The following is an 11,954-nucleotide window of genomic DNA, read 5'->3' as shown; positions in this document are numbered from 1 at the left end:
CAAGAAAAATATATTTACAACATACTTATGTATATATGTTTATCTTTACATATAACTCTTAAAAGTCAAGGAAACAACTGCAAAAAGATCGAGATTCCTTAGCAATGTATTTAACCAAAAGGGCAAAAAATTTGCCAAAAGAAATAAATGCATAAATAAAATGGAAACACACCCCATGTTCTTGAATCAGAAGACTTAAAATAGAGTTAAGGTAACAATCGTATTCAACGTGATCTACAAATTCAATGCAATCCCCATCTAAATCGCATTGGCATTGTTAGCAGAAATAGAAAAAAGCCCATCCTAAAAATCATATAGACTCTCCAGGGACATCAAATAGCCAAAACCACCTTTAACAACAAAATCGGAAGACAGTTCCTGATGTTAAAACTTATTACAAAACTACAGTAAGCAGAACTTTTGTTGGTGATACAGTGGGTAAGAATTTGCCTGCCAGTGCAGGGGACGTGGCTTTGATCCCTCATCCGGGAAGATTCTACACGCCGTGAAGCAACTAAGCCCATGTGCCACCACTGCTGAGACTGCATGCTGCAACTGCTGAAGCCTGCATACCTAGAGCCTGTGCCCACAACAAGAGAAGCCACCACAATGAGAAGCCCGTGCACTGCAATAGAGAGCAGCTCCCACTCTCTCCAACTAGAGGAAGCCCAAGCAAAGCAAAGCCGACCAGTGCAGCCATAAATAAATAAATAAATACCTGCACACAAATGCTCACAGCAGCATTATTTACAATAGCGAAAAACCCAGGAATAATACTAAACGTCCATCAACTAATGAATGGTTAAATAACAAAACCTGGTTTTACCCATTCATTGGAATATTACTCATCCATTAAAAAGGAATGAAGTACTGATTCATACTGTAATATGTATGAACCTTGAAAACATTACATTCAAAGAAGTCAGATACAAAACCACACATACTGTGAGTCTATATGAAACGGCCATAATAGGCAATCCAGAGACAAGAAGTAGATTAGTGGCTGTCTGGAGCCATGGAGAGTAACTGCTAATGGGTACAGGCTTTCTTCTAAACTGAAAGAAATTTTCTGGAACTAGCAGTGATGGCTGCACAAAACTGTGAACTCTTTTGAGAAAAATGCAACAAAAATTACTAAACATCACTGAAATGCACATTTAAAAGCGTGAATTTTATGTTATGTAAATTACTTCTTCAATTTAACAAATTTTAAGTCAAAATGGAACTGAGGTTGGGTAGAGTTGCTGACCACATACAGACACACACACACAGCATATATTGTCAATGTTGTCTTTTGGAAGAAAAGGAAAAATTTAAATACATGTATCTGCTTAATTTTGCAAAAAAGAAACACAAGGAAGGATAAAACAATTTATCACTTATAGAAAGTGAATGTTAAAGTAGAAGGAATCTGGAAGGAGGTGAAATGTTCTAAATATATCTTTTTGTTTAATTTGAGTTTACAGTTGATAAAAGGTTTTACTTTCGTGAGCAAAGTATTTTTTAAAAATCTGCCCCACCTCCTCAATATCCCACACCTTCCTTTTATTCTCATCTAAAAATAATAACCCACAAACAAATAAACAAAAGATCTCTGCTGGGAAGCATGTTCCTTCCACCCTGGGCAAAACTTTTTATATTTCTCTACCTGGAAAACCAAGTGAAAAATTATGACCCATTAGGAAGATAGTGGGATGAAAAAATATATATACAGAAATCACTAACCTTCCTATGTATAAACCTAATCTCCAATTATATGACATAATGAAAGACTTCATTTACAAGAACAAAAAAGCAACATATATCTAAAATTAGACCTTGAAAATGCATAAAATCTGTTTGAAATAAACACTGAAACATTCATGAAAAACACTAAGGATGGCCTGAGTAAGTAGGCCATGTTCCTGGATAGAAAGACTCACCTTCATAAAGTTTTATTTATTAATAAATCTATTCATCAATTTCCCCATTAATAAATTTAATCATACTATAACACAAATTATCAGTAGGTTTTACTTCTAGAACACAGTCAAACTAACTCTTAAGGTCAAGCAGAAAAATAAACACACAAGCATGATCAAGAAAGCTCAAAAAAAGAGAAATGAGAGGTATGGAAAAGTGTGTGTGTGTGTGTGTGTGTGTGTGTGTGTGTACGCGCGCGCGCGTGTGTGCACGTGCTCAGTTGTATCCAACTCTTTGTAACCCCATAGACTGTAGCCCACCAGGTTCTTCTGTCCATGGGATTCTCCAGGCAAGAATACTGGAGTGGACTGCCATTTCCTACTCTAAGGGATTTTCCCAACCCAGGGATGGAACCCGCGTCTCTTATGTCTCCTGCACTGGCAGGCAGATTCTTTACCAACTGTACCACCTGGGGAAATAAAGACCTTACTGAATATTTAAAAATATTATACAATCCGTATAATTAAAAGCATGGGGCACTACTGGTACACAATCATCAGTCAAGCCAATCCAATACCGCATAAGGCCCAGAAACAGACTCCAAGACAAACAGGAAAATTCAGTATATGGCAAAGGAAACACGGGGTAAGTGTTAAGGAAATTGGGTTTTTAATGATATTGGAAAATAAAGAAGCATTTGGAAAAATAAAATCGTATCCATGTGCCATACTGCAAACAAAGAAAAACCAATAGATCAAAGATGTAAATGCAAAAATTAAAAGTATAAAAGTACAAAAAAGAAGCAATGAAGGAATTTTACTATAATCTTGGAATAGCCAAGACTCTTCTACCTGTAAGACTCAAAATGGAAAAGTCACAAAAGAAAAAAACTTGAGGAATTAAACTACGTAAGTCAAAAATCTCTATAAAATTAAGTCTCATAAACAATTTCCAAGAAATGACAAACTAGGAATAATACTTGAAACCAAGTCACTGAAGAATCATCTCCACAATATAGAAAGAATTCCTGAAAATAGAAAAAATAAAAAGAGAGCCCATAAAAAATGCGCAATGTATACAATTCATAGAAAAGGAAATACAAATGGCCTTCAAATATATGAAGAGATGGTCACCTTCACTCTTAAGAAAAATGCACTGAAAATAACTTTATACTGGTACCATTTCTCATCTCTCAGATAGACCAAAATCCACAACTTTGGAAACAATCTGCAGGAGCTACAGGGAAATAAGCATCTCAAATGCAGCTGGTTAAAGCGCAAGCTGCCACCAACCTTTATGAAGGACAACACAGAAGGAAGTATCTCTCAAACCACAACAACACTCACCCCCTGGCCCACCAATACCATTTACAGAAACTGTCTCTGCATACTGGTGTCATCCACGGACTGGCACGTGCCAGGGGTGCTTGCCATCTACCTCTACAAGGATTAGATCGCGTGCTGCTGCAGCCGCTGCCCTCCAACACCCTCTGAGGAAGCCCAGGGTGGAGAGCAGAAATGAGGCACTCTGTGCTCCGGGAAAATGGACACGACAGATCTTCACAGAGTAAGGTATTTTCAGGAGCCGATTTTATGAGCCCAATTCTTACATCTACTCCTATCTAGAAAAGCACTGAAGTCCTTCATGGTGACGACTGTTTCTTGTGACTAGCAGAAATTTCACCAGACCAGCAGAAACTTTCTAAAAAAGTAAAAATAAACGTGCTTGATTGCATGCACTCTCCAAAGTCACATATATTCTGTCCTCCTCCCCGCCTCTTTGGAGCAGTCTCTCAGCGCTATCCGAGGTGCTGTCTCCCCAGCTGCAGTCCTCACGTTGCCCCAAACAAAACTTAACTCACAACTCTCACATTGTGCACTTTTTCAAGTTGACACTGGCACACTACAAAATTATGTAAATCCAAAGCTATTCATTACAGACTTACGTAATTTATAAAAAGAAAATTAAGAGAACCTACTCAGTTACTGTAGGCTGGTTTCATAACACACAACGGAAGACCATGCAGTTGTGAAAAGGGATGAGCATCACTCTGATGAATACACAAAGTTCTTCTGGTAGTTAAGTGACAAAAGCAACTGTACAACAGTGTACATTTTGCACTACCTTTTGTAGAACATGAAAAAAAACATTATATATTCTCATCTGCTCCTATATACAAAACTGGAAGGATATACCAAAAAACTAATAAAGTCATTACTTGTGGGGACAGGATAGGTGCACATATCATGGAAGTTAAGATCTATTCATAACTTTTTGTATTCTCCAGATTTCTAAACCAAACTAATATATTACATGTTACTCACTCAAAATATAAACTTATAAAAATAACAGACTGAAGAGAAAAACCCCCCCTGCTTCCTCCTCAGTTCTAGAACATGTTTTCAACCTACCTCCTGGGGGATGGAGACCTAGAAGATTTCCTTTTTATGGTTTTTGATGTTCTTGGTGACCTGGAAGAACTCCTGCTCCTCCTCCTACGCCTTTCCCTGAAAGTCAAGAATGTCATTTTAAAAACCAGTAACTTCAGGAAGATTAATTCAAATACACAAAAGCAAAAGGGTCTGGAATGCTCTCAAGTGAAGAGTATTCTTTAAAGGTCAGTTTAAACTAATGTCTTTCATGAAAATATTCTATTATCTAATTTTAGTACAGGTCAAATGATGAACCATGAATTCAACAGACAAGCGAAAACATCTCTTTAAGATTTCATTTTAAAAAGATGATCTCCTAGTGCACCAGCCCCAAGCATGGGGAGGGAGGAGGGAGGAGGGTTCAGGATGGGGAACGCATGTATGCCTGTGGCGGATTCATTCTGATATGTGGCAAAACCAATGCGATGTTGTGAAGTTAAATAAATAAATAAATAAATAAAAAGATGATCTCCTTTACGTGTGATTTATTTGGACAGGAATTTCTAGAGCAGAAAAAATATTAATGGATGTTTCATATTCTCTCTTACATTTAACATATTTTCTTCCTCAACACCTAAAGCATGTTGCTGTCCAGATCCTCTGTCATGCATCTAGCTCCTTGCTGCCCCACTGTGGATTATTTTTTCTTAACAAGTTAATAGGCCCTTTTCAAGAAGTGAAAGATAAATAGGCTTGCAACATACAGCCTTTCTAAACCCGAGTGTGCAGAATGCCTCTTTAAGGAGTATTTACATTAGTTCGCTTCACAGATAAACTGCTTTTACCCCCTCAACCACCTACCACTTCATTATTGTTGTCTAGTCATTTAAAATTAAGCACACAAGTTACTCAGATATAAGGAAATTACTTAAAAACTGGGGTTTAAATATGATGAAGTAAAAAATAATTATTAAATAGATTAACAAGATTATTAAAAACTTTTTTATTAAAAACTATTTTGCTTAAAATATTACTGAATGACACACACTTTTAATAATAATTTTATGTGTGCGTTCAGTCACTAAGTCATGTCTAACACTTTGCAACCCCATGGACTGTAGCACACCAGACTTCCCTGTCCTTCAGTATCTCCTGGAGTTTGCTCAAATTCACGTCCACTGAGTCAGTGAGGCTATCTAACAAATTATGTCATTTGTAAGAGTGGTCAACTTAGAAACAATGAACTGCAAGATGTCTATTCAGGTGATGAGGTATGAGGATTTATTTCTTAAATGACTAATGCAGCCAATGATCTATCTCACAAGAAGCTTTGATAATAAGTGGCCACAGAACTGAAACAACCAAATGCTCTAGACTTCAAGTTCCCTTATATGTCAGTAAATTGATTCTAGGCTAATGAAATATTTTGTGTACTTTTTTCATCTATAAAATAAAAAACTAGACAATGCTTACATGTGGCATACACAGTAGATGTGAAGACTGAAAGAGTTCAAGAACTTTGAGAACACAAATCAATTTCTGCTCTACCTAAGGTTCTTGACTCCATTACCTAATTTTATCTCCAAGTCACCTCAAAATTATACTTCCTACTGTGGAAATTGGATGACATCATTCCATGCGATCAATACCATTCTGGAGCAGCACCCCTTCCCCCACCTCACACCCCAGAAGTAACTTTTTTCATAGTGTGAGAATGCCAGTGTATCCCATTTTATACAAAATGGCTCCCTCTTCATCAGTGTAACTCTTTACTTGTATTTCAGGAACACTGTGTGTGGGTGGACATCTAGTAACTGCCAGTTAGTGGTAATGAGAGCCAGGCTTGAGACACAGCAATCCAGAATAATCAGTTAGTTGAGAAGGAAGCTATCAGCACAAGTATGCAGATTGGAGTTAAATAGGCTGACCTTTAAATTTTAGTTTCACACTTAACCAGCTGCACGACTGGGGTCACAGTACTTAATCTGAGTCTTAGTTTTTCCAATGGATAAATGGATAAATAACAACTCTGGTCTCACCGTGCTGTTATGAGGATTAGGATAACTTCTGTAACGTACCAAGTCTAATGTGTGGTGCACAGTAGGTGCTCAATAAATTTTTTCTCTTTCCCTTTGTTGGTCTCATCCTTACTGACTGTAATTTCAAGCACTAAAAGTTCTTAAATATCAAAATTTTTTCTTTAAAAAACATAGCTCAGAAGACAATGTTGGAAATAAAAACATCAAGTCGACTTTTTCTGAGCAGTTAACAGGTTTCCTATTCACTAAACAAATCAGAGCACTTGAAAGGAAGAAAACTGCTAAAAGAAATTTTAACTCTTCACTAAGTTCTTCTGAAAGCATGAATCATTTCAAAAGACTGAACCAGCATCAGTCAGCATTTATTCTCCAGGCCCCAGAGGTTATCTAAGGACTGAATATGACTATCCACACTTTCTTAAGTATCAAGCAACTTAAAATAGTCCATGAAAAAATTAAACATTTTGAAGTCATCAGAAAAAGTAAATTCAAATGAAGTTGAAAAGAATCAGGACGCTACTTGGTGTTGTGAAAGGCACTGTCTAAACATAAACATCAAAGAATGTGTGAAACACAACCAATAAAACAACTGCAGTAAAGACACCGCAAGGCTTAACCGACACCCACAGCAAATGAGGGAAATTATTCAGGTTGTTTCAATGTGCTGAAATACAGCAGAGATCTACTGATTTGAAGTTCCATTTTAACATATACTGCTGCTTTCAACTTTATACTTCTGAGGCATTTTTGAAAAAGCCAGTACCAAGTACTAGTGAGAGTCTTCATTTAAACAATCACTAAAAAAGAGAAAGAGCTACTGTACTACTACACTTCTAACTGAAGTGCAGAGCAGATGGAAAATTTCCTGAGCTTTGGTTTCTTCATGTTTTAAAACCATGATAACAGTCTTCTCACAGGCTTACTGTGACGATTAAATAAGATTAGTCATGAAAAACTCTGCTGAAACACAAAATCTGGCATATGGTAAAGCACTCAATAAATGCTAGAAATTATCTTCAATTAAGTAACCAAAGACTAGCATTAAGAATAAGCTATTAAAACAGAAAGCAAAAACATTAGGAAATGCACATGCCAGTCTCAAATTATTCTCTATGAAAAACCTTTCAAAAATATCTTTAAAATTTGCTAAAATATGTTTTGAGGTATTTTTAAGATACAGTTTTTAACACAACTTAGGAACTTCCATTTGTTTATAGTCACAATATCATCTGAAGCAATGGATACAGGTTGAGATAATCCTGAATTAAGGAAGGTCCTTGTTTGCTGCTGTTACTATGGCAACCTGCTGCCACCTGGTGGCAGTCTGTGTGTGTGTGTGTGTGTGTGTGTGTGTGCGCGCGTGCATGCGTGAGTGTGTGTGTGCGCTTGAGTCACATCTGACTCTTTGCAACCCTCTGGAGTGTGTGTGTGTGTGTGTGTGTGTGTGTTTGCTTCAGTCACATCTGACTCTTTGCAACCCTCTGGTGTGTGTGTGTGTGTGTGTGTGTGTGTGTGAGTGTGTGTGTGAGTGTGTGTGTGAGTGTGTGTGTGTGTGTGTGTGTGTGTGTTTGCTTCAGTCACATCTGACTCTTTGCAACCCTCTGGACTGTAGCCCGCCAAGCTCCTCTGTCCATGGGATATCCAGGCAAGCATACTGGAGTAGGCTGCCATGCTCTCCTCCAGGGGATGTCCCCAACCCAGGGATCAAACCCGTGTCTCCTATGTCGTCTGCATTGGCAGGTGGGTTCTTTGCCATCAGTGCCACCTGGGAAGCCCTGATGGCAGTGCACCTATTAATAAAGAGTTCTAAGAAAAAAGCAAATCCTTAACAAAGAAATGAAAACCAAAATTTAAACATCACACATTCAACAAAATAGAGCAGTAAAAATGAACTTAGATGACAAAAAAGACTAATACTGCAACCTTAAAAATAATTTTACATATTAAATTTACTACTCATTCCAAAGAAATATAGAAGCCTAATAAGCAGTCAACTTTTCCACATAAAACCAAGTCAGAAATAAAAAGCTTGCCCCTGCCATCCCACCCTCCAAGAAAATAATAAGCAACAGCAACAGCAGTCACTGCACCACCGCCAGGTTACAGCAGTGGATTACAAAGGACAGCTAACTTTTCCAAAAACTGTGCCCAATATTATCTCTTCCTCCTCACTGATTCAATACTGTAGCAATCCCTCTGCTAGAGAAATGTTCTACCATTATTTTACTGATTCCATGTATAACAATATTTTCCCTCTCACTGAAAACTGTCATCAATGAGCCTCTTGGTAGAAAGTTGAAGCATTATCAAACCTGCTGGAACTACGAGATCTTCTTGATGCATTGTAACTTCTGGGTGGTGTTCTGGACTTTTTATCCTTCTTTCTTTTCTCATCTATCTCTTTGGATCTGTCCTTTTCTCGTTCCTTTTCTTTGTCTTGTTCCTTCTCCTTTTCTTTGTCTCGTTCCTTTTCATGGTCTTTGTCCCGCTCTCTCTCTTTGTCCTTCTCTTTGTCCTTGTCTTTATCTCGGTCCTTTTCCCGTTCTTTATCTCGGTCTTTATCTTTGTTTTTACCCCGTTCCTTTTCTTTTTCACGTTCCTTTTCCCTGTCTCTTTCTTTTTCCCTTTCCTTTTCTCTATCTTTTTCTTTCACTCTTTCCTTTTCCTTGATTTTTTCTCGGGTATCTTTTCTTTTGTCCCTTTAAAAATAAAAATAAATAAATAAATTCACAACTAAAACAATTCTACTCCCCAAAAAGGACCTCATTGTTTCCTCAACAATTATCAAAACAACTGATAACAGCTAAAAGACATTACATACAAATGTCTACATACTTTCTACGTACATGAAGCTAAATGAAACAATTACCAGGCTGAATTAAGTAGTCTGGAAATCTCATAAGTCATACTAACCATCAGATTCAAATCAATGACAATTGACATTAAATTATTACTTAAACGATCAAAAAAAGTTCAATTTCTTTCATTCAAATTTTAAACTACAACAGATTTTTAACAAAAGAGGTCATGAGAAAACTACCCTTAAATTCAAAAAACTCACCGTGAACGTGAGCGACTCCTTGACTTTCGCCTCTCCCTTGATTTAGAGCGTTTTTTATGAGGACTCTTAGATCTACGTCTATCTTTTTGTCTTGAACGTGATCTATTGTGGGATCTACTCCTAAAGAAAGACAAATTGTTAGAGTATCAAAACTTAGTCTCAGAATTTCAATTTCAAATGGGAGAATTTTAAAACCAAACTTGACAGTATTTATCAGTATTTTTAAACTCTCTTTACATAACACTTCAGATAGCTTATCTGACATAATTTATTGGAAACTTTACCAGTTTATTGCCCAGAATACAAAGACAGAAATAGAGAAAGAAGTTAAGCTATTTCCTACGTTAGACAAGCTGATGGTTTCAGGTGTGACTTTCCTTTGCTAAGTACTACATGCTTCAATTAGTACAGATGATTTCTCTTGGTCCATATTTCCATATCATAAATTGTCTTTAACTCCTGACTTGCATGTAATATGACTGCTTGTGGTTACACCTTATCTTGACAGGGAGTGGTGGTTATATGGTTCAATGGTTTCTATAAACAGCTGTGTGTTGTTTGTCATAACACATACTAAGAAGAATGTGTAAGAAAGCACAGTACTAATGATGGTGCTAGTGTGACAGGAGACCAAACACCTTACTCATGAGTGAACGCTAAATATAATCAAATACTCAATTTGCAAAGGCCCTGATTTTATAATTACATATACAGAAGTATTAAAAGAAACCATTATTACTAGAATTCTTGGAGGAAAAATAACTGTTCTTCCAATTCTAAAATTCTCTAGGCTCTTCTCCCAACTAAATAGCATATATAAGTGACATTTTTCATATTGAGGTATGCTAGGAACTATTCATTAAAATATGACAAAACTGAATGCATACAACAAGTGATGAGACTCACTGGTTTTGGAGACAGACAATCTGGCTCTGACACTCAGTTCTGCCACACAACAGCTGAGAGAACTCTGGTTAATCACTTAACCTCTCTAAGCCTGAGTTTCTTCATCTAAAAACTGGAGTAAAAATCATACCTACACCTCTTATGACTGCCATGATGGTTAGAACAGATGATGTATGGAAAACTAACCGTTCCTGGTGCAGAATAAATGGTTAAAACTCCTACTCTCAATATCTACATCATCATCAACAATTAACATTAATGAAAAATTATTCCAAGAAGGTAAAATGAACTTCTATAAGGATGCCTTACATAATTAAGACTCATCTTGATAGTAATATTTTCATGAATTAAGTTAAAACAAGTTTATAGAAGAAATACATATAGTTAAATGCTTGTAGAATGCTATGAAACCAAAAAAATCTACAAACAATCCTCAATTAAAAATAAAATCTTGTTCATAAAACACATTTTTCAGTTAGCTAAAATTTGTTTTCCAACAGTTAATTTTCAACTAGATCATTCATCTATTACATGGCTTTAAAAATTAAACTTTTATCTTTACGCTATTCAGTCCCTAAGCTGTGTCCAACTCCTCGTGACACAGGAAAGCACGCCAGGCTTCCCTGTCCTTCACTATCTCCTGAAGTTTGCTCAAATTCATGTCAGTTGAGTCAGTGATCCTATCTAACCATCTCATTTATCTTCATACCACATTTTAATCTAAGAAAATAACTATTAGTGAGTTGAAATCTTTATCACCAATAACCTATGAGACTCTAGGGTCAAGTAGTAGCTACTAGAGAAAAACTGCCAAACTTACAACGTTTTTAAGTCCATTTACAGCCATCCACATAAGGGTAATGTTTTAAAGGGCCTTTGCCTCTATGTACTTAATAGTCCTGTTAACTTTGCTAAAAAAAATAATAATAATTTTGTTTTCCTCAAATAGCGCTTTCCAGTCTTAATTAAGAAACTCTTAATAAAAATTAACCATAGCCCTAACAAATAAAAGTTAATAATAAAAAAGCACTCACCAAAAAAAACAAACAAAAAAAGAAACAAAAGCAAAGCAAAACACAAAAAAGCAATGACCGCTTGGCTTCCCACTTTACACTGTGGGTACTCAGAGTTTGAAACTCACTGCTCAAGAGTAATTACTGTATTTTAATTTTGACAATAAAGATTTCATGTCTATGTCACCCACTAGTTGCCTTTAAGTATTCTGATTAGGAAAGCTAAAAGCTGTAAGTCAAGAGCAAGACTACTCCAATCAAAGATAAAGATGTGAGCCATCATTAGCAGTTCTCATTTTAGCATAAATGTACAAAATTGCACTTACAGGTTAAATTGTAAATAAAGGGCAACTTACCATGATGTTGCATCAAAGTTCATTTGTAAGTCAGTTGCTTCCCATTAAAATATTATAAAATGTCTTACAGTTCCTACGCTGGTCTGTAAAAGTTATAACTTTACAATAGAGTACTACCCACCTTTTCTAACCCTGACCCTATGAAAAAAAAAAAACAATAAAAATTTGGACAGAGTGGAAACACATCTTCCCAGTCCTAGCCAAGACAATAACAAATAACTCCTTACTCCCTCCTACAGAGAGAAGGGAGGAATAGGGAAAAGATCAGGGGAAGGTCCTAGAAGTATTACAACACTGCTGCTGCT

General features: G+C 36.4%; 1 protein-coding gene across 6 annotated transcripts in view; it reads right to left on the bottom strand.

Annotated features, from left to right (window-relative positions):
* The window catches only part of SREK1 (splicing regulatory glutamine/lysine-rich protein 1), a 48,690-nt gene that overhangs the window by 4,542 nt on the left and 32,194 nt on the right, over window positions 1–11,954 (bottom strand). For 5 of the 6 annotated variants that reach the window (XM_010845543.1, XM_010845544.1, XM_010845546.1 and 2 more), the window contains 3 exons: window positions 9,375–9,494; window positions 8,626–9,012; window positions 4,314–4,409 (listed from right to left, as the gene is read on the bottom strand). In XM_010845543.1, coding sequence (XP_010843845.1) covers window positions 4,314–4,409; window positions 8,626–9,012; window positions 9,375–9,494 — 603 coding nt within the window. Of the gene's footprint in view, window positions 1–4,313; window positions 4,410–8,625; window positions 9,013–9,374; window positions 9,495–11,954 lie in introns of those variants that run through there. The other variant, XR_825727.1, reaches the window with a different exon arrangement.

The sequence above is a fragment of the Bison bison genome, unplaced genomic scaffold (genome assembly GCF_000754665.1).
Source record: "Bison bison bison isolate TAMUID 2011002044 unplaced genomic scaffold, Bison_UMD1.0 scf7180017864218, whole genome shotgun sequence".
NCBI lineage: Eukaryota > Metazoa > Chordata > Mammalia > Artiodactyla > Bovidae > Bison > Bison bison.
This window is presented reverse-complemented; position numbering and strand designations above follow the sequence as displayed.